Source organism: Saccoglossus kowalevskii, chromosome 10 (genome assembly GCF_978046115.1).
Source record: "Saccoglossus kowalevskii chromosome 10, keSacKowa6.1, whole genome shotgun sequence".
Taxonomy (NCBI): Eukaryota; Metazoa; Hemichordata; class Enteropneusta; family Harrimaniidae; genus Saccoglossus; species Saccoglossus kowalevskii.
In genome coordinates, this window is record NC_140650.1 from 13347446 (window position 1) to 13372288 (window position 24843).

Consider the following 24843-nt stretch of genomic DNA (forward strand, 5'->3'; position numbering starts at 1 on the left):
TGTGTAAATTCTTGTTTTCACTCAAAAACGGATTACTTCATACAAAAATAAAAATATACACTCACCTTAATTCTTGTAGATTTTCTTGTAAAGCAGTGGGTGCACACATGAGCATCTCATCAAATCTATCATCATCACTATTCTCTGAACCAGAATCCAAGCTGAAGTTCAGTTCATCCAATGTGGTGTCATGATCAAATCTTATTTCACTCTCATCTAGAAAACAACACCAGAAGTTAGCAGGACTGTGATATACTGCTTTCCTGTTTTGGACACAATAAAACACACACAAAAAAAGTGCAAACATGGTGGATGTGTGATCTTATTCATTTTGATCAAAATATAAATTAATATGCAAATCTACCACTACTTGTAGTGGAAAATATTGACATTGACAATTATTACTGTCTCAACACTTAGATATGTACCGAGTCATACTAAATTAAGCGATATAATTATCATCCATATCTCCATGTTTTCAACAGAAATTTAAACAACATAGCATGTCAAAGAAATGTTTCCGGCACAACAATCATTAAAATAAAATGCTTTCCATTTGACCATTTTGAATCTGATCTGAAAAATGATGGGCGTCAAGGTCCCACAATACTTAAAGTATTACCGAATTCTAACAAATCCATTCAAAGTACATGACATCTTTCTGGGCTTTGTCCGAACAGGAACTAAAAAAACTATGTAGATTTTTTGTGTGCAAGGTAAGAAAAGTGACAAAATTATGTAATATATATACAGTATCCGTACTCTATAATGTCTCATCTATGTGCAATTTTTCACAAAGGCCAGCGAATGCCATTAGATACAATAATTCATTTTTATAAACATAATGGCCTGTCAGATCATCTTTGAGATAGGAAAAACAAAATTAAGTCCATATGGACTGTACTACCGGTAAACTTTGTTGATGCTAAATTTAAATCAGATGAGACAAACAAGCAACCTATCGGCTGAGATAGCTCCGCTGTTAGCAATGCACATTTCAATTAAAGAACTGAAGACATCATTAGAAAATGAACAATATGAATAGTATCAAAGCAATCGGACTTACAGTTTTTAACAAGAAGTCGAAAATATCACTTTTTACCAAAAATTACAAAAATATTCACCAAAATAAATTAATTAGAGAATTGAAGATATCATCACAAAACGAACAAATCTGAGAGAGGTCCACATGTAGTACCTATATATGTAATATCAAAGCAATCGGACTTACAGTTTTCAACAAGAAGTCGAAAATATCACTTTTTACCAAAAATGACAAAAATATTCACCAAAATTAGAGAATTGAAGATATCATCACAAACTGAACAAATCTGAGAGAGGTCCACATGTAGTACCTATATATGTAATATCAAAGCATTTGCACTTGCGGTTTTTAACAAGAAGTCGAAAATATCAGTTTTTACCAAAAATGACAAAAATATTCACCAAAATTAGAGAATTAAAGATATCATTACAAAATGAACAAATCTGAGAGAGGTCCACATGTAGTACCTATATATGTAATATCAAAGCAATTGCACTTGCGGTTTTTAACAAGAAGTCGAAAATATCAGTTTTTACCAAAAATGACAAAAATATTCACCAAAATTAGAGAATTAAAGATATCATTACAAAATGAACAAAACTGAGAGAGGTCCACATGTAGTACCTATATATGTAATATCAAAGCAATTGCACTTGCGGTTTTTAACAAGAAGTCGAAAATATCAGTTTTTACCAAAAATGACAAAAATATTCACCAAAATTAGAGAATTGAAGATATCATCACGAAATGAACAAATCTGAGAGAGGTCCACATGTAGTACCTATATATGTAATATCAAAGCAATTGCACTTGCGGTTTTTAACAAGAAGTCGAAAATATCAGTTTTTACCAAAAATGACAAAAATATTCACCAAAATTAGAGAATTGAAGATATCATCACGAAATGAACAAATCTGAGAGAGGTCCACATGTAGTACCTATATATGTAGTATCAAAGCAATTGGACTTGCAGTTTTTAACAAGAAGTCGAAAATATCAGTTTTTACCAAAAATGACAAAAATATTCACCAAAATTAAAGAATTAAAGATATCATTACAAAATTAACAAATCTGAGAGAGGTCCACATGTAGTACCTATAAATGTAATATCAAAGCAATTGCACTTGCGGTTTTTAACAAGAAGTCGAAAATATCAGTTTTTACCAAAAATGACAAAAATATTCACCAAAATTAGAGAATTGAAGATATCAACATGAAATGAACAAACCTAAGAGAGGTCTACCCAAGGTACATATACACCAAGTATCAAAGCATTTAGGCTTGTAGTTTTCAAGAAGAAGTCGAAAAAGTAAAACATTGACACGGACGACGACGACGGACGACGACGACGGACAATCACTCATATGATAAGCTCCGCTCGACAAAGTCGACAGCGGAGCTAAAAATGATTCATTGAAGGTATGTAAAGGCCGAATGAATAAACATGTGTGACTGACCGACACAGATGATTTCGGAATACGATACAACAACAAAATCAATGAACGATTCGTTTAATTTTTGATATCAGTTGAAAAAAGGACTGCATATGAGAGAAATAAAAACACTTGAAAGCTGACACAGATAAGTTGAACCTCTTCAATTTGACTAGATGGTTCGATTGAAATGCTACAACTCTCATTTTACTATTATGTTCTCAGTAAACGATTCAGTGCAGAAGATTGCGCTTGCTATCGTACATATGGTAATCTATTATTTGAAAGTGATACGATTTATCAGAGGCTGGTAAGAAACAGTCTTCTTGGTTTTCCTTACTGATTTCACAGAATACTGACATTGAATGAAAAAGGTAGAAAATACGATTAAGTGCTAGCATGTGATTTAACAGACAAAGTCACACATTACATCATGTGTGAATGAAATTTAAATTTTTTTAATCTTAAGTTTTGCAAATGAAAATACAGCATCTGTTTGATTTTTCAACACATTGATTAGATTATAATAATGCTAAAATTACACATCCATGACGATACAATCATGTTCTAACCATCATTACCTCTCCTTGGTTATTCTAAAATATTAAAAAAATCACCAATATTCAAGTTGATTTATATTCCCTGATATATATTGGGTCCTAAATTAATATACCAATTATATCAATTTTCATAAATAGTAAAGTTAAAGCTTCCACTAAAATATTTGGTTTTGAAATATGTAAAAATAAATCATCTGAATACTGCTGATTTCTTAAAATATGTCGTAGAATATTATTTAAAAATAATATTTTAGAATTTTTCTGGGTACAATTGAAGCTATTTACTGCAGAAAAAGTAATAGTATAATAAATAAACTGGACAAACAGTGAGACATTGAATATTGAATGCTATCAACAGCGGTAAAAAAATATTTCTGATAGCTCCAAAGCATGGTTAGAATGTAAAAAATAAAATTGATACAATATGGTACATACGCATCGTATATACACTGTATATATAGGTCAATATTTATTACTGCTTCAAACTCGATTCAGTAATAAAACCTATGACGATCATTACACGAGAAAATAAATTCCATTTTCAGGTTTGAATTTAAAATCATAAAAATACCTGTTTGCGACTGAAGCCTCGAGTAAAACTGCTGAGCACACACTGAAACATTCAATTTTCTACTAAATAGATTATTTTCTGCTGACACTGCTAGTTAATACTACATTTTACCTATGCTGGTTACATGGCCTTTAATGATTATGTTAATTCAAAACATTTATATATGCTGGTTCCCTGGCCAACGATGTGACACAACATGGTAGATAATTGATGAACAGGTTTTTTAGGAGACCTGAGGTTATAATAATACCCGATAAGTTGAACTGCAGGCCAGTTGTGAATGTTTCATCTTTTTATATACTTTTTGACACCTGTTGTTTTTAATTGATATTTGTGAAATTTGATATTAGAAGTCTGGTAAACATACGTATCATGCATTTTTAACAGAAAATTGAATCATTTTACTTTTTTTTTAAATGTTAATAAAACCGATGATACTAGGTGGATATAAAAGCAGGTTGAAAGATTTCAAAGGAACCATATAATAAATTATAATATATATATTATAGCAATTTTTTTGCATTATCTCCTTCATTATGATCAATTATTTTCAATTCAATTCAAATTCAATTCCCAAGCATTCCAATTTAATTTGTTCTTATGATTGAAACCATCTCTCATGTCACCCACACTAAGCTGATGCAATACATGATAGAACCCATTTGGTTTGTTCTTATGATTGAAACCATCTCTCATGTCACCCACACTAAGCTGATGCAATACATGATAGAACCCATTTGGTTTGTTCTTATGATTGAAACCATCTCTCATGTCACCCACACTAAGCTGATGCAATACATGATAGAACCCATTTGATTTGTTCTTATGATTGAAACCATCTCTCATGTCACCCACACTAAGCTGATGCAATACATGATAGAACCCCATTTGGTTTGTTCTTATGATTGAAACCATCTCTCATGTCACCCACACTAAGCTGATGCAATACATGATAGAACCCATTTGGTTTGTTCTTATGATTGAAACTGTCTCTCATGTCACCCACACTAAGCTGATGCAATACATGATAGAACCCATTTGGTTTGTTCTTATGATTGAAACCATCTCTCATGTCACCCACACTAAGCTGATGCAATACATGATAGAACCCATTTGGTTTGTTCTTATGATTGAAACTGTCTCTCATGTCACCCACACTAAGCTGATGCAATACATGATAGAACCCATTTGGTTTGTTCTTATGATTGAAACCATCTCTCATGTCACCCACACTAAGCTGATGCAATACATGATAGAACCCATTTGGTTTGTTCTTATGATTGAAACTATCTCTCATGTCACCCACACTAAGCTGATGCAATACATGATAGAACCCATTTGATTTGTTCTTATGATTGAAACCATCTCTCATGTCACCCACACTAAGCTGATGCAATACATGATAGAACCCATTTGGTTTGTTCTTATGATTGAAACCATCTCTCATGTCACCCACACTAAGCTGATGCAATACATGATAGAACCCATTTGATTTGTTCTTATGATTGAAACCATCTCTCATGTCACCCACACTAAGCTGATGCAATACATGATAGAACCCATTTGGTTTGTTCTTATGATTGAAACCATCTCTCATGTCACCCACACTAAGCTGATGCAATACATGATAGAACCCATTTGGTTTGTTCTTATGATTGAAACCATCTCTCATGTCACCCACACTAAGCTGATGCAATACATGATAGAACCCATTTGGTTTGTTCTTATGATTGAAACCATCTCTCATGTCACCCACACTAAGCTGATGCAATACATGATAGAACCCCATTTGGTTTGTTCTTATGATTGAAACCATCTCTCATGTCACCCACACTAAGCTGATGCAATACATGATAGAACCCATTTGGTTTGTTCTTATGATTGAAACCATCTCTCATGTCACCCACACTAAGCTGATGCAATACATGATAGAACCCCATTTGGTTTGTTCTTATGATTGAAACCATCTCTCATGTCACCCACACTAAGCTGATGCAATACATGATAGAACCCATTTGGTTTGTTCTTATGATTGAAACCATCTCTCATGTCACCCACACTAAGCTGATGCAATACATGATAGAACCCATTTGATTTGTTCTTATGATTGAAACCATCTCTCATGTCACCCACACTAAGCTGATGCAATACATGATAGAACCCATTTGGTTTGTTCTTATGATTGAAACCATCTCTCATGTCACCCACACTAAGCTGACGCAATACATGATAGAACCCATTTGGTTTGTTCTTATGATTGAAACCATCTCTCATGTCACCCACACTAAGCTGATGCAATACATGATAGAACCCATTTGATTTGTTCTTATGATTGAAACCATCTCTCATGTCACCCACACTAAGCTGATGCAATACATGATAGAACCCATTTGGTTTGTTCTTATGATTGAAACCATCTCTCATGTCACCCACACTAAGCTGATGCAATACATGATAGAACCCATTTGATTTGTTCTTATGATTGAAACCATCTCTCATGTCACCCACACTAAGCTGATGCAATACATGATAGAACCCATTTGGTTTGTTCTTATGATTGAAACCATCTCTCATGTCACCCACACTAAGCTGATGCAATACATGATAGAACCCATTTGGTTTGTTCTTATGATTGAAACCATCTCTCATGTCACCCACACTAAGCTGATGCAATACATGATAGAACCCCATTTGGTTTGTTCTTATGATTGAAACCATCTCTCATGTCACCCACACTAAGCTGATGCAATACATGATAGAACCCATTTGATTTGTTCTTATGATTTAAACTATCTCTCATGTCACCCACACTGAGCTGACGCAATACATGATAGAACCCCATTTGATTTGTTCTTATGATTTAAACTATCTCTCATGTCACCCACACTGAGCTGACGCAATACATGAATAATTCAATAATACACGAGATCAGTCACATTTAATTAAAAGGCTCTTTTAAAGTAATAAATTTGAAAATGAAATTAACAGCCATTTTGTTGAAATGTCCCACATAGACAGGATATTATAGTGTATGTGCATGATTTCTACCAATTAAATTTTGTCGCCATGAATTTTTATCAATCAAGAATGAAACTTTGCAAAGGCCTTATATTGAAGAAACATGACTGATATTTACTAGTGAATGTTTGACTCTTGTGAAATTAAATTTTTTTTTAATACATCATCAAAAAACAAGATGGCAACCCAGGGCTTTCAGTGATATAGATTTGTTTTAAAGTAAGAGGTGCCCTAACAAAACTGAAACCTCTCCCTCCTTGAAAATTAATTTTAATTAAAAACAAGCAGCCTCTCGGCTGAGATAGCTCCGCTGTTAGCAATGCACATTCCAATTAAAGAACAGAAGATATCATCAGAAAATGAAAAATATGCATAGTATCAATGCTATGGGACTTGCTGTTTTCAACAAGAATTCAAAAATATCATTTTTCACCATAAATGATTGTGGTTTTTAACAAGAAGTCGAAAATATCATTTTTCACCATAAATGATTGTGGTTTTTAACAAGAAGTCGAAAATATCATTTTTTACCAAAAATGACAAAAATATTCACCAAAATTAGAGAATTGAAGATATCATCACAAAATGAACAAATCTGAGAAAGGTCCACCTGTAGTACCTATATATGTAATATCAAAGCAATTGGACTTGCGGTTTTTAACAAGAAGTCGAAAATATCAGTTTTTACCAAAAATGACAAAAATATTCACCAAAATTAGAGAATTGAAGATATGATCATGAAATGAACAAATCTGAGAGAGGTCTACCCAAGTATCAAAGCATTCAGGCTTTGTAGTTTTCAAGAAGAAGTCGAAAAAGTAAAACATCGACACGAACGACGACTGACAATCACTCATATGATAAGCTCCGCTCAACAAAGTCGACAGCGGAGCTAAAAAGTTGGTATTTTATTCAAAGTAGGCAGCTACAAGTTTTGTTCTGGACATTCACTATAAAGGGTGAAATAGTTTTTCTTTTGGTGATTTCTTCAACCAATTACTATCACATAGTTATCTCAATTTGACAAACAAGAAACCATTCAGTGATTATGATTCAGAACCTGACTGATAATGACATAATTTAGTCATCATAAACAAAACATAAACAAAACAAAATCATGTACTGCATGTAAAATACTTTATTTCCACTTGGAATTAATTGTCACTTTTTTTGTTGAAGGAACGATTCAAAAATTAAACACCAGCAAATATGTCTTTTTTTCTATATTTTTCATTCAACTTTCAGTGGAAATAAATTCCATACAAAACACCCAAAAAGTCTTTTCAGCAAAATTCCAGCTAAAATAAAGTATTTTATAGTATATAAATGTGACATGATGTATGGGTGTGTTAAGTTTGAACATAATCTGTCCAGAAATGTAAAAATATGGCTGCACAAGAGCATTCATTAAAGCTAGTGGACACCAGTTGGCCATTTATGATTAAAGTGCGTCAAGGTCCCTGTCACAAGGTTGAATGATATTCGGCACAAACAATCCTGTCCGTGAAGGATACCACCCAACACCCATGATTGTGGGTTCTTTTATTTTACCCATAACAAACAGGGCCACATGGGACCTCTCGATAAATAACCAGATTGGAATCGTAAGATAGTAAATGCAGGGTATAACGTCACTCTTATGTAATGAAAACACAATATTGGTAAAATTAATAGATTTAATACACTTATGCAATAGCACGTACAATAAATAATTGTCTCCAAACAATACAATCAATAATAATAATAATAATAACAATCAATACTACAGCCTGTGTGTGTGTATGGGTTACCGGTAACAAATGCCATGGTCTTTGTAGTCAATCCGTGGTGGTATCAAATCTATGATTCCCTTGTCTTCAGTCAGCATGATATTCAGTGGCTTGGTATGTTCTCATCACTATTAGTGGCTTCCATTATCGGCCTAGTAGAGCTCTTTGGTCAGTCTTCATACAGCATGGCCCGAATCTCTTCACAACTTGCAGGGAGAGACCATGACCACAACCTGCTGTCACCAAGGGAAGACTGCTTCTACATGTGCTTCCAATTCCACTGGGGTTTCTCCAGGAGAAGTGCAGGAGTGGGGACAAAGGTTATTTCTATCTATTTGTTCCAAGAGTCAGGTCAGTGACCTCATGTCTCCAATCTGGCAGTAATTCAGTCAAGTTAGTTTCCTATACAATTTGGCCATGATTCACAATGTCCTTCAGCCAAGTCAGTGATACTGTTCTAGTAATTCTCACGTTTTTGCAAATACGCTGTTTTCCATAAACACGCGTCTATAAACTACAATGTTCTGCCAGGAGCATGACTAGGTGGCATCGTGACGTCCTGACCGCAAAGTGTACGTATGCACAAAAATCTTCCTACCTGGCTGTATTAAACACACTGTCTAGAGGCTGGACATGTATAGATAAACAGAACAGACCAATTGTGATAGATTTTCTGACGAACCCTGTGACAGTCCCATAATGTCGAATATACATACCAAATCGATATACATGTAATATACTGTGGAATACTTAATTTTCGCTGGAATTAATTTTCGCTGAAAAGGCTTTTTGGGCAGTTTGTATGGAATTTGTTTTCACTGTTTTTTGATGAGTTTAATGTGAAATATAGGAAAAAAAGTATATTCGCTGGATTTTATTTTCACGGAATCATCCTTTCAGCGAAAATAGCGAAAATAAATTCCAAGCGAAAATAAAGTGTTCTACAGTACATACCAAAATCAATATATGACCTAGATCTGGTAATGAAATGTATATTTTTGATCAATTACTAGCATTGAAATGGCTGCCAGTCGGCGATATTGTATCTAATCACAAGACAAAAGCATGTGAATACACATACCCAATATATGTATGTATCATATGATGTCACATGGTGTCAAGTCTGAACATAAATGGTCAGGCATGTCTGAGTAACAAATGAGGATGGATGCATGAGGGACACACATTTAAATTCTATGATGCCACTTACATGATTAAAACTGGAAACTAACAACAGTTTCTTGGTATTAAATTGTATGCACAACAGATTTTGGGACAGTTTATAGGAATTAGCCTTAGAAATTTCAACCTCAGCATATGTTGACTCCTAGAACAGCTGTCATTTTTTGTTGATCTTGCAACATGAGTATATTTGTGTTCCGTGTTTCTTTTTTTAAATCTACTGCAAACATTTTATTTTATTCATTTTTCTAGTAGCTTCACGATGAGTGGCTTTCATGGTAAGGGGATTTCTTGGCGGGTAGTTTTCGACGGGGAGTAGGGCTTTGTCGCAGTAACTGCATGATGCTTTACATCATGTATTCTTTTTATACTGCTTCATGACATACTGTAAGTATTGATCTTATTGGTGTTGCAGAAGGACAGTCGAAATATTGTTTATTGACATTAATGATCCCCAGAACAGTTTTTTAATATAGATAAGAAATTATAGTACGAAACAAATGTATAACTCATTCTCAGCAATGGAATAAAGAAATGTAGATTTATTTTAATTATTACTAATGTATTGCAATCCAACTATTAAATTAAAATTGAAAGAAATTATAATATAAAATGTTCTATCAGTGACACTTCTCGGGGGCATATTTCGCAGTTGATGTTATTTACGAAAATATTTGTTCACAATTTTATAAACTGGCTTGGCAATTTGAGTCTTATCCCTTTGGCCGGGATAGGGTATTTATTCGAGGCGCCTGGAGAACCAAAATTTTGGATGTAAATCACTCCGGCGACAAAAAGTCAGTGATAATAACCACAGTGCCTGTGTAATGAGAGATTATTTACCTCGGCGATAGCTACGGTAATTGCAACCCAACCGATATTGGCAAGATTTTGGGAAACGTGGTGACCAGGACCAAAACGACACAAACCGTTGTGAATTATTATGAAGGATATGAATTCATTTTTAGACAGACTCCCAGGGAACAATTCTAGATGATGTAATTCACTCTGAAGTGGGAAGAGTCAAGGACAATTAAAAATGGCGACAAAGGACAAAACATTGTTATGCTTGAAATTTTCTTGGCGATAGCTACGTAAAGTGGGCCTAAAATGTTATCGGCAATATCCCAGGGACGACAGTGATGCCCACCAAAACGTAATTGAAGGCAAATAAACACGTGAAGCATAAAACATTTACTTGGTCCCAGATAGCTTGTACAACTACCAGCAGGATGCAAGTAGAAGTAAATCATTTGTCTACATTTATCAATAGAAGTATTTATTGCTGCAGAAAATAGATTATTTCAATATTTTGTGAAATTTATTTTTATCTGATCTATGATTAAATGCATGTAGAATTGGGATGATGAAGATGTATCACTGTATTGAATTTTTGATGATTTATTCTGGGATACCATAATACCATAGAGTTTTATCTGAAAGTTCTCTTTTTAATTATTATGATAAAACCCTTCAAACACAAAAAAGCAGCAAATACTGGTACTGAAGCACAGAATTTTGCATGTATTTTTTTCCCACAGCCATTCACGCAAACTGCAAATCAAGGCTATAACCACATCCATAGTTGTTGGCACTTTGCAGCCGCCATGACATTTACTGCCCTTCCATACCAGTTCAATTTCCTTTCATTATTTCCTCCAGATTTCATGATATTAAATATTTAAAAACAGTCTTCATATCACAGTCACTCTAGTTTTTACTTTTCTAAAATTATATTAAAAACTTATCACTCCCATCATGCAATTCCACAGACACAGAGATGATCACCAACATAACTACAAAGAACCATTGCTCTCAGGAGCTGGGGAATAACTGGACTTTGAATATGCATGATCCTGATAGAAAGATGGATGAAATTGCCCTGTTCATCTACAAAAAAAAAGTTTCGGACACATTTATAGATTTTAATCAAAATGGCCATTAATTTGACAAATTTGATTGAATCACAAAATAACACAGCCTACAATATTACTTATAGGTATATGTGCAAACTTTCAACTGAATCAGGCAATATATTTAGCAAGGAATCAGTATGGACGTGAACAATGCACATTTCAATTAAGAACTGAAGATATCATTAGAAAATGAACAATATGTATAGTATCAAAGCAATCGGACTTGCTGTTTTTAACAAGAAGTCGAAAATATCACTTTTCACTAAAATATTCATCAAAATTAGAAAATTGAAGATATCATCATGAAATAAACAAATCTGAGAGAAGTCCACATGTAGTACCTATATATGTAATATCAAAGCAATCGGACTTGTGGTTTTTAACATGAAGTAGAAAATATCACTTTCTACAAAAAATGACAAAAATAATCATCAAAATTAGAGAATTGAAGATATCATCACAAAATGAACAAATCTGAGAGAGGTCTACTTGAGGTGCCTAAATGTACAGTATCAAAGCAATGGGATTTGCTGTTTTCAACAAGAAGTCAAAAATATTCCCTTTTATCAAAAATGTTCACATAAATTAGAAAATTAAAGATATTATCTGGAAATCTAAGAGAGGTCAACCCAAGGTACATAGACACCAGGTATTAAAGCAATCAGGCTTGTAATTTTCAAGAAGTATTAAAATCACTCATATGATAAGCTCCACTCAAAAAGTCAATAGCGAAGCTAAATATACCGGTAATAACTTGCTTTTTTTTGATGACCAGTTTGCCTAATAGTTTTTTTCATCCTGGAGATGCCTTTGTAATTAAACTGTAAATAATAAAGCTACCACAAATATTCAGCAATCAATTATTTTTTTTCAACATGCACAAACTCAATTGCTGTCAAATTTTGACAAGTGTTTTGACATGTTTATGATATTTAATGAGAATAATAACAAAAGTTAACCATCAGTTAAATTACAGTAAAATATTTAGATTCATACACTGCATAGAAATGTATTAGGACACTGTTTGCTTGTCAGTAAGACCCATCATCTGTCAGTCAACACAAAAATGACATTTAATGCATTGTGAAAACACGTGCTACTATGCATTATGTTGACAATACATTCACATCCACATTTTAATATCGAAGTATTCTTCTATGCAACTTCAAAAGAAGTTGAGTATTAATAAAAAAAAAAAAACACCCCAAATTATACATTACAATAGTTGATTTGTAAGAGGTAAAAATATAATTATTAGTGGAAAGCTGAAAAGTAAATTATTATGCAAATTAGGTAATTATTATAGATGTATATAAACCTAAAACTAATTTGATCATCACATTGTGTTAGAGTATATATGCACCAAAATTCATTGAATTAAGATAGTTACTGCCACAAACCATCTATGTATGAAGTTTCATTGAAATGTGATTATAGGTAAAACTTATGATTTATTATGCAAATTAGGTAATTAATATGAACTGATTTTAACCCAAAACTGAGTGCATTGTTCTGGAGCATCAATGTACCAAATTTCATTGAAATGGAATAATTAGTACATGTGATATCAGTGTAAAAGCTGAAAATTGGCTAATTATGGAAATTAGGCAATTAATATGCACTGATTTTAACCCAAAACTAATCAGGTCTGTACATTGTCCTAGAACATCTATGTACCAAGATTTATTAAAATGGGATAATTAGTATTTGCAGTAAAAGTCAAAAGTTAACTAATTATGCAAATTAGTTGATTAGTATGCACACATTTTTACTTAAAATTAATCAGAGCATCTATGTACCAAGTATCATTGAAAAGTAATGAATAGTACTTGAAATAGCAAAAGCTGAAATTGATTAATTATGCAAATTAGGTAATTAGGTTATCATCCTATGTATCATTGAAATGTGATATCAGTGGAAAAGCCGATAATTGACTAATCATTATGCAAATTAGGTTGATTATATGCATGGATTTTTACCCAAAACTAATCACAATTGTGCATTAGTCCAGAGCATCTATGTACCAAGTTTCATCAACATCTAATGAATGGCTCTTTAGATATCAGTGGAACAGTCTAGGCACAGCTAAAATTAGCTAATTATCATGCAAATCAGGTAATTAATATGTATGGGTTTCAACCAAAATCTAATCAAACTGCGCATTAGCCCAGAGCATCTATACACCAAGTTTCATTAAAAACCAACATACGATTCTTGAGACATTGAATGTCACTGTTATCTCTCCTGGCTTTTTTTCTTTTTTGTAAGTGCAAATTGCAAGTGCTAGTGCTGACACCTAGTGCATTTTGCCACAGAAGTCATTTCCTGTTTGGGACTACATGACAGGGCTGTGTGGCCATCTCCCATATATATATATATATAAATGTACCAAAATGAGCCAAGTACGAGTGAAAAGTACTTTTCAGAAAATAGCGAGTACATGTGATATTTGTAGCAAGTATGGGTGATATTTGTAGCGAGTACGGGTGATATTTATAGTGAGTACGGGTGGTAATTTAGCGAGTACATGGAGGTAATTTAGCAAGTACGAGTGATAAAATGTAGCGAGTATGGGGGGTGGTAAAATATCGCGAGTACAGGGTGAGGGTATTGCGGAGTAAAATGTACGGGATTTTTACAACAATTACGGGTGCAGCAAAACACTTCATTGAGAAAGAAAATATCAGAGGTACGAACTGGAACTAGTTATTAAAATCTAACGAATTAAAACTAGTTCCATCTTACAAAAACTAAATGTGGACGTGAAGGAGCCATGTTTAATTAATTATATATTAATGCAGTTTGACCCCTATAACGTAGCAAAATGGACGCCTCGTAAACAAAAGTGCCCCGTAACTGACCAGACAAGTCTAATCATTGAACTACAATAATTCCCCTTGGCCTGACGAGAGTGACTCAACAGTGTTCGTAATACAGCAAGTCTCAGAAGTATTGGGGCAGCCAATTTGCAAACATGCTCGCGAATTGGCTAACTGCTTGGGTTTTGACTAAACAGTTGGCTTTCGAATCTCGCTGGCGTCGACTTGTGATCGCGTCCACTCTGGGTGAGTCTATATTGCAGTAGGCGACATAGAATGCTTTTTACGCAGCCTGGTACATGTCTGGATTCCCCTATGAGTAATTTGAGTCGGTGAGCCTGAAAATAACCACAGTCAGCTGGCGTACAAGTGATAATATGATAAATGCGATTATTTCACCGATATTATATGGGGATAGCCATCTTGAACACTGCTTGAAACAACAAAATGTAAATAGTTAAGTTGAGAAATATTTTCCTACAAATCAGGGAGAAAATAACAAACTTTCACAATACAAAAGATTTGTTGAGGTAAAATTAAGCCGACTGCTAAAAAAGTCATTCGTCATTTTTACGTGGATACGAAAGAAGTAGAACACTTTCCCTAGTATATTTGAAAGCGAAATCGACACCCAACTGTAAAATCGTCGCTGATTAGCTCCTCAAGTATGACGATCGTTCCCTACTGTTATATAGATTCGCCGTAAGTTGGCGTGATCACAAGACGCCGCCAGCGAGATTCGAAAGCCATCTGTTTAGCCAAAAACCAAGCAGTTAACCAATTCGCTCATGAGTTTGCAAATTGGCTGCCCCAATACTTCTGAGACTTGCTGTAACACTTTTGTCTAAATGTACTCCCTACCCGTACTTGGCTCATTTTGGTACATTTATATGTAAAAAACAAAGCAATGAAAGCTTTTATATCTATACGACAAACCATATTAAATCACAAAATGGTGTCCCCTTCACTGTGTTTAAAGTTATTTGACCAACTAATTTCACCAATTTTAATGTATGAGGCAGAAATCTGGGTTTGTGATTTAGTAAAAGATGACATTAACCTTGAACAAACTTGTAATCAATTTTATCGTTTCATACTTGGTGTAAGTAAAACTACATCTGTAATCGGTATTAAAGGAGAACTTGGCAGAACGCCAATAAGAATATAGGCATCAACATTGGCAACTAAATATTGGTTCAGGCTAAATACCCTGCCTGATACCCTGGCTTGCTTTTTAATTGAGTAATTAGACAATGAAGATGGTATTATATATCCAACATGTTATATATTTTCTGAAAGCTTATTATACAAACTTTGTAAAACTTGTCTTTATTTTAAATATCCAGAATGGGTTTTTGATTTTGGGTCAAAAATATGCTTTTTTGGACAAAAGTGGTATAAAAAAAATTAGCTTAAAAACTTCAAGTCCGTTTGTGGGTAAAATTACATCACTGGATACCTTGGTATACTACTAATTCAAATGCGTCCACTCATCTCTCTAACAGCTTTCAAAGTCGCACAGCATGACCTCAAAGTTCACTCTTTTCTATTTTTGCATAATTTATATATCCATGTTAATTGCGGACTTGTTATTTTTGTTCCACTCGCCGTAATAAACTGTCCGGACGCATTTTGAAGGGGGAACACCTTGTCAATAATGTGTGAAAATTTCGAGGCAAATGGTCAAAGCGTCTATCAGCTATTTTAATTTAAAACCCAAGAATTCACCAAAAATAGAAGACGAGAAAAAGGCTAATTTGCATATTTGCGCGTTAAACCAGGAATTACTGCTTTGTCATACTTTCTAGACTATTGAAATTGAAAGTTAACGTATAGACATAGACATTTTATGTAAAATCGTTGGACCAGAACAACTGCTCTTGAATATATAAATCAGAAACACGTCATTCATACCAGTGTTTTGATGGGGTCGGTAAAAACACGTGGCAATGCCCAGTAAATATGACGTCATCTCATGAATTATTAAACAGGGGGCGGTCCTAGGAAGGTGACCTTTTATCACGATCAAAGCATCATGGCTTCTCTTCGGTGTATTTTCAATAAAAAATCTACGAGTATTTCAGAGCCTATGGTTTACCGTGAAGAGTACAAAGTGGGATATTAAATTATTTATCCTTGATGATTTTTATGTAGTATTGAGAACCAACTCCAGGAAGCGAACCCACAATAATGAATAATCGCGTAATCCTAGAATCAAAACGCGAGGCACAGAAGTTTTGTTCATCGTTTCCAATCCCATTTTTCCCACTGCAACATATTTGTTAAAAGAAATATTTGAATTCTGTTCGTTTTTTAAGGAGGCATTTTCTTATTTTTTCCGATTTTGGCAACGCCTTATCAGGGATTTTCTAAGACAGTCACAGACAATCAGCGCACGCATGTACGTACAAAACATGGTGTTGTACTACCGGCGACGGTCGCCTGCAAGAAGAGAGCTCCAGCTCCTAACGTAAAAGTTTTAACCGGTTTTAACCGGTTTTAAATAATTAGTGTTGGAAATCTGACATGTTTTAAGAGTGCAAAATTAAAGTGCATTTCGAGCGGTCGAATTTTCTGAATAGAAATCGGCAAATGAAAAAAATAGGAGTGCTAAACAGTGTGCTTCGTTAGTTTAAAAAAAATGTAATGTCCGTCAAATTGACGTAAACTTCCGCATTTTTCACGGAAAAAGCAAAGGTTGTAGCCGAGTTGCAGGCTAAAAAACTCAAAAATCATAACAAAATCATCAATCAGTAAGTATTATGACAAGGAAAACAAAACATCAGACGCGAAGAAGCGGTCAGCGCATCAAAAGAGTTGTTACCGTAATGTATCAAGTTACCTCTCTCTGTGATTTATTTTTCATTGAAATTATTTGGTTGTTTTCAATTAATTTTAGCGTACCTCTGCAATTTATTTTAGCATTGTCAGTTGTTTGCTTCATTGAATTAAACGGAGTTCGTCCGGTTGCAAACAAAGCTGTCTCGCACCACCTAGCAAAACTTGCGAATGATCGAAGTACAGGTACCCATTGGACAAAAGATACACAAAAGTTTGTATCTCCCCGACCCAGTGCAATATATCCGGTTAGAATCAAAGCTCACGTGTCCCTTATTTGAGGGACCAGATTATGCCTTAAAATGGGACTTTTAAGGTGTATTTTGGCATCATTTTCGGACATTTCAATCATTCCAGATGCCTAAAATAGAGTCTAAGTTTTACCGTAGTCATTGACGCTTATTCAAGAGTATGATGTTTATTGTGACTAGCGTGAATGGGTAAGCTTCGTTTCGACAATGAGCTGTTATCACTGTAAACAATGTTAAATTATTCTTCACATGCTCAGTTTATTTTTTGAGAACAATTTTTTAAAAATAAAATCTCTCAGTCAATCAGAAACTCGCAAAGTCATTTTTGGACGCTCACATCGATTTTGTTTTTCGTTCGGTGGGCTGATGCCTTCAGTGTAGCTTTTGCCTCTTCCGACATAGAAATCATCTGAATCTTCTTTCTACCTATCTTTCTTTTCACACCACGCATAATGTAATGATAAAAATTAGGAAAAAACGCTGAGGAAATATAATGTTTGTTTTGCTAGCGAGCGAGAACTGATTTGAGAATAATTGCACATGCGCGTGAATTGAATGAACTATGACCCGTACAATCTCGATTTGCATATTGTTAATCAAAGGTCCGGTTATTTGGTTACTCATGCAAATTAGGCAATTGGACATAAACATTGCCACGTGTGAGTGTTTTTTTATTTTTAACCAGAAAATAAACAGCAATTTTAACGGTGTTCCAATAAGAATTCATTGGTCAAATTTTCACAGAATCTATATATAAAAATCTATATAAAAAACGAAAAAAACTATTTTTGATTGAAATTCACAAATAAACTGCATCTCTACCTTAAATGTGCTCTCGGAGATGCAGTTAAGAATAATTCTAGCTGGATAAAACATATAGAAAATATAATGGGCCACAATGACTTTGAAACAATAAAATCAAAGAAAGCTTAGAAAGAACTCCCATGTGCTGAGAGTATTGGAGACACATTAAATATAATTCGAAATTACTTAGCTGAAAACTAATTATGCAAATCAGAAAATTAATATGACCAGATTTGAGTGTAAAACTAATGAGGTCTGCGCAATGTAACAGAAAATCTATGTCTCCAAGTTTAATTGAAATGTGATTAGAACCAAAAAATTATGAATTATTATGCTTATTAGGGAATTAATATGAACAGATTTTTACCCCAAACTAATTAGGTTTGTACATTGTCCTAGAGCATCTTTGTACTAAGTTTCATTGAAATGGAATAATTAGTACCGTGAAAACTCCAAAATTTCGACCCCTCTAAAAATTCGATTGGCTATTTATTTGCCGGGTTTCGGTGTTTTATTTACCTCCAAATTTTCGACTCCACTAAAAATTGCCGACTCATTCTTATTCGAAAATTGCGACCAGTTTTAGTTTTCCCCCAAACGAAAAAAAAAAACGATGTGAGCGTTCAAACGGGACCTTCCTCAAAGGCATGAATCCGGGTTTCTGATTGACTGAGAGATTTTTATTTTATTGGTAACGAAAATATATTCTAAATAAACGAAGTTTCAAATAAATACGAACACAAAAATCTCGGCATGCTGCGTTTCTGAATTGTTGATTATTACTGTACTCAGTAGTGATTATAATAATGTACACAAAATAAATTTGTTGAATGGTTATGAAATACAAATAAAAGTCAACTAAGTTTCATCGTAAGCGAATGATTCCGGTCTCGTATAAACGTTTGATGCTGTAGGATATCCGCCATGTTCTCTTAGGTCAAATAGGTCAAATCGCTAATTAACCAATCAAAAAGCTGGATGATGCCAACGTGTTCAAATTACCATAGCTTATTTAAATATGTTAATGTTATTGAACGCAATGCGAAGAGATTGATGTTGTAGTACGATATTTTGGCTTGGATTTTGATGCGAAAACGGCATGATTTTTTTTTAAATAAAAAAATTAGTTGTTTTTAAAAAATAAACTGGTCATCTGAAGAATAATTTAACATTGTTCACAGTGATAACAGCTCATTCTCGAAAGGAAGCTTACCCGCTCACGCTAGTCACGATAAAAATCATACACGTGTACTCTTGAATAGACAGACGTCAATGACTACGGTAAAACTTAGACTCTATTTTAGCCGGCAGGATTGATTGAAATGTCCGAAAAATGACGCCAAAATACACCTTAAAAGTCCCATTTTATTTTCTTAAATCCCATTTTATTTTTTAATCCAAGGGCGAATTTACGGCAGAATTTGGTCCCTCAAATAAGGGACACGTGAGCTTTGATTCTAACCGGATACATTGCACTGGGTCGGGGAGATAGTTTGCTAAACTTCCATGTATCTTTTGTCCAATGGGTACCTGTACTTGGGTACCTGTACTTCGAACATTCGCAAGTTTTCCTAGGTAGTGCGAGACAGCTTTGTCTTTTGACCTATTAGTTTTGTGCTGACCTCTTCTGCGCGTCTTGATGTTTTGTTTTGCTTGTCATAATACTCACTGATTGATGACTTTGTTTAGATTTTGAGTTACAACTCGGCCACGACTCTAAAAACATGTCACATTTCTAACGCCAATTATTTAAAACCGGTCGAAATTTTGGAGTTTTTACGGTACTTTAGATATCAGTGTGAAAGCTTAAAATTGGTTAATTAATAACCCACAATTATTCAGGTCTGTCTATTGTCCTACAGCATCCATGTACATTCATTGATATGTGATGTATAGTACCTGAGATATCAGTGTGAAAGTTGGTTAATTATGCAAATTAGGTGATTAATATGCACAAATATTTACCGGAAACTAATTGGGTCTGCATAATTCTAGATTCATTGAAATGTAAATGATTAGTACTTTAGATATCAGTAGAAAAGCTGAAAATTAATTATGCAAATTAGGTAATTAATATGCACAATTATTTACCCTAAAACTAATCAGGTCTCTGCATAGTCCTAAAGGATCTATGTACCAAGTTTCATTGAAATGCGATGATTAGTACTTGAGATACCCATGGAAAAGCTGAAAATTAACTAATTAAGCAAATTAGGTGATTAATATGCACAAATATTTATCGAAAACAATCAATCTCTGCATAGTCCTTGAGTATGTAAGTACCAAGTTTCATTGAAATGTAATGCTAACTACTTATATCAAATGCTGAAAATTAATTAATTATGCAAATTAGGTAATTAATATGTACTGATATTACCATAAAAACTATCAGGTCTGTGCAGTGTCGTATGACATCTATGTACCAAGTTTCATTTGAAATGTGATGATTAGTACTTGAGATATCAGTGGAAAAACCGAAAATTGACTAATCATTATGCAAATTAGGTAATTAGTATCCACGGATTATTACCAAAAACTAATCAAAACCTAGCATTAGTTCAGAGCATCTATGTACCAAGTTTCATCAAAATCCAATGAGTGGTTGTTTAGATATCAGTGGAACAGTCATGGAACCACTAAAAAATAGCTAATTATCATGTAAATTAGGTAATTAATATGCACGGATTTTTACCAAAAATTAATCAAATCTGCGCATATGTTCAGAGCATCTATGTACCAAGTTTCATCAAAATCCAATGAGTGGTTCTTTAGATATCAGTGGAACAGTCATAGAACAGCTAAAAATTAGCTAATTATCATGCAAATTAGGTAATTAACGAGCATGGATTTTTACCAAAACCTAATCAAATCTGCGCATTGGCCCAGAGCATCTATGCACCAAGTTTCATCAAAAACCGATGTATGGTTCTTGAGATAGCAGTGGAACAGTCGGACACACATACACACATACACACACACATACACACATACACACATACACACATACACACATACACACATACAGACACACTAACTGCAAAGACTCCCATTTTGTGCTTCGCACATGGGAGTCAATAAAACATAAAGTGAACATTGATCAAATCTCAAATGTTGTTAAAATAAAACTCACAAAAGATTATGAAAAATTATGAAAAGAAAGCTTAAAATCTCCTCACAGTAAAAATGGTAAAGATGGCAATAAAATGAGAACATATAAATTGTTTAAATCGTTTTAGAAAATAGAAACTTTATACCTAAGCGAAATAACAAACTTCAGCCTACGGAGAATTGTGAGTAAATTTAGGCTTAGTGATCATAATTTAGAAATTGAAAGACCGAAAATAAATAAAGCAAAACAGAAATCAGGTATATGATAGCTATCACCTCTACATTGGGAGAATCATTAAATTTTTTTTTCCAATTAAGCTTTTAACATCTTTTAATTTTAATTTTATCATAAAGTTTAGCTACTGTATTTTTTATGATTTGTAGTGTAATAAATTATTATTATATACCGCCATCTCCCTATCAAATTTTAATGCGCTATCCTGGCGTAAACCAGGTTCGGTCGAACACAAGCACCTGCGGACCTTAACCAAGGTTCCCCCAATATTGCATTCGTTAGTGAATGAATCTCAGCCAGTGGAATTGGCCTTCCCATTGAGTCTGTGGCACACTCACCCAGGGTAGGGGTCAACCCTTTTGATGTTCAGCCTAAAGTAAGATTTGAACTTGGGTCTACCGATCATGAGTTTGATGCGACAACCACTATGCTACCAGTGGCCTCAAGAATTGTTAACAACACCGCCGATGACAACTACAGGCATTGTAACACTTATACCTAGCAAGGCAAGGTAAAAAACAAAGCCATGTTTTAAAACAACAGTACATTTCAGTACAGATTTTACAAGATGTAGCTGAAACTTTTATTTTATTTTCGAATCAATATATCAAATGATTTCTACAGCTGTGGCCATCTTCAGAACTTCATAATCAATAGAGTCGATAATCATCATAAATCAGTCAATAATAGGGTAAATAACCACCCCCTCTAAAATGCTTGTCACTCCCAAGTTGTGCATCTTTAGCCATAATTACCCAACTCTGCTATAAAAACTTTCTGTAACTTGTAACATCATGTGAACACATGAAACCTAGTCTCACCACCAGACTTTCTTGCCCAACTTTTTTAAGCACTTTTTTCTTGTATTCTTTAATATTTCTGGAAATCAGGGATGAGAATGAGAATTTAAATTTTCACCTGAAAGTAAAGTAGCCGGGGTCCAAGAACTGTAAGTTGCTCAAATCGTTACAATACAGACACTGCGCCTTTCCCAGGACCTCGCACTTGTCGATGAACTCACTAAATTTTTCAGTTACCACTTCATCTTTCTTTCCGATTCTCACGGTCAAAGTCACTTTCTTGTCAAGCCATGCCCAACGAAATTTGTTTCTAATGTCTTTATCGATCTCTTGCACAGCTGACTTGTTGTCTTTTGTAACCAATTTCACCAATATCGCTGCATGAAACTTGTAAACAACAATCCCGCACAGCTAACAATTAAAACGATAAAATAGCGCCGTTGGTGAAAAAAAATAATGAAAGCTCTTCACTGATTGGCCCGTCAGAGCAAACCCAGCCAATCATGCTAATCGTTACATATTACTTCGAACACTTCAAAACCACTTCGGATTTTACGATTGCACTGATGAAAAGAGTCGCGAACATTCCGCATTGAAGACACCACGAGTTGTCTCCCTTTGACCATACACTGATACAGGCCTCTTGCAGCCGACATCAAAGACCTGCCAGCATGTTTACTTTTGGTGAATGAACAAGATTTGTATTTAAACCCCTCCCACCCCTAAAATTTTCTCTTCGGATTTAGACGTTTCAGATAATCGATCCCTGGGTCTCGGAAATACGCAGGAAAATTTTCATCCCTTGGAAATGAACCCTAATTCTAGAGCCAACAGACAAAATTTGAGTCAATTTTTAGTTTATTGACTCTTTTTGACCCAATTTTCTGTAGAAAAGTGCAGACTATAAAAACGTGACTATTTTGTGAATTAGTGATGAAAAAAGGGTGGTGAAAAGGTTATAAACAGATTAAATGTTTAACATGACAGCTAGATCGGGCCTGTATCTTTTCACAGTCAGTTAAAGGCCCAGGTATACTATAAATACGCTCCTAAACAATAGGGATTATTTCCTTGCTTGTCACGCTGTAGTAAACAACTCCAGCCAAGCTCCGGTAAAAACGTGTTTTCTCGAACTTACACGTCGATTATGTCGTGCCAAAGTGGATGCATGTGACTATGAATATCACAGCAGTGACTGTGTGTAATATTTATGACAATAAATTGTGTACGAGCTGAGATTTTGGCGAATAAAAGTAAAAAACATGAACCGGGGAAAGAGATGCGCGACAAATCTTGAATAATTACTACTGTCAATCAAAGTCACGTGATGTTGGACCGCTGAAACAGGATGCGTCATAGGCTATGCAAGTGATTAACACCATGCATTAGAATAGCCACACCTCCAATTCACACTTGCCCGGGGCAAGTGAATTGGGCCTTTAACTGCACTAACTTTAGTAATTACTACCTTATAGTAAAATATGCTTGGATATATTAGAGTAGTAACAAAATCCCACTTCCGCTCCGGTTAGATTTAAAATACACCACGAATATTCACTTTTGAGATATAATTACTAAGGGGTGATCTCATATTCAAACACCTGGGTCAAACCTGGGTTAACCTGGGTAAACCCGACCTGCCCTATTCAGACCTACTAGACCTACAATATGCAAATTAGTAGTAGGTTTAAACCTAACCTCTGGATTAACTGCCCATTAACGCCCCCACTGAAAACAAACAACAGAGAACAAAGAAGACAGACCTAGGGAAACCTAGGTTTTTCTTACAATACTGTTTCAGCCTGGTTTCAGTAGGAAAAAAAAAAAAAGATGTATACTATGCAGCTCCATGTTCATACTGAGTGTTATATTTTGAAGTGTTAAGAATTACAGCAGCGATTTTTTTTTTCTTTGCAAGTCTTGTACATGTAAATGCTAATAAAAACAAACTTGCCTTTGTTTCACAAATCTATTTTCATCATGTTATTTATAAGTGTGATGAAAATTATATTCATTTATTTCTGTGATTGGTAATAATAATCAGTTTCCCACAACTTACATTTTGGTACAAGTCAATACAATTATTATTGTTATTCAATTTGTCTGGAATTAATTACAGACGTGATGGTTTGTTATATTTTGTCATTAAATGTGAATCAAGTGATACCATAAACCCTCTCTATTGAGATATATATGGTAAATAATGTTTGAAACAAAACAGGGAAAAGATGCACTAGAATTTTAATGAGCAGCTTCTTAGGATAAATTACTTACGTTATATATATATTTGGCATTGTCAGTAAAATATGTTTATCCATAGCGAACTGGTACATTTTGTCCGCAATAAGTACGGTCAGTTTTGTGTCCATGTCAGTTCATAAATTCATAGAACACATTTTTTGGTTAAGTTTGTAAAGTCTGTGAGACTGCGAGTTATCAAAATATGATGTAAGTATTAAATCGATAATGGCAACATCTGAAAACCACAGTCCCT

The 24843-nt window shown here is 34.3% G+C and overlaps 1 protein-coding gene across 1 annotated transcript in view; it reads right to left on the bottom strand.

Moving 5' to 3' along the window:
• LOC100370605 (uncharacterized) overlaps positions 1–24843 on the bottom strand; it is a 64864-nt gene that overhangs the window by 27291 nt on the left and 12730 nt on the right. Inside the window, exon 4 of the mRNA XM_085504268.1 lies at positions 66–216. Coding sequence (XP_085360394.1) covers positions 66–216 — 151 coding nt within the window. The remainder of the gene's footprint in view (positions 1–65; positions 217–24843) is intronic.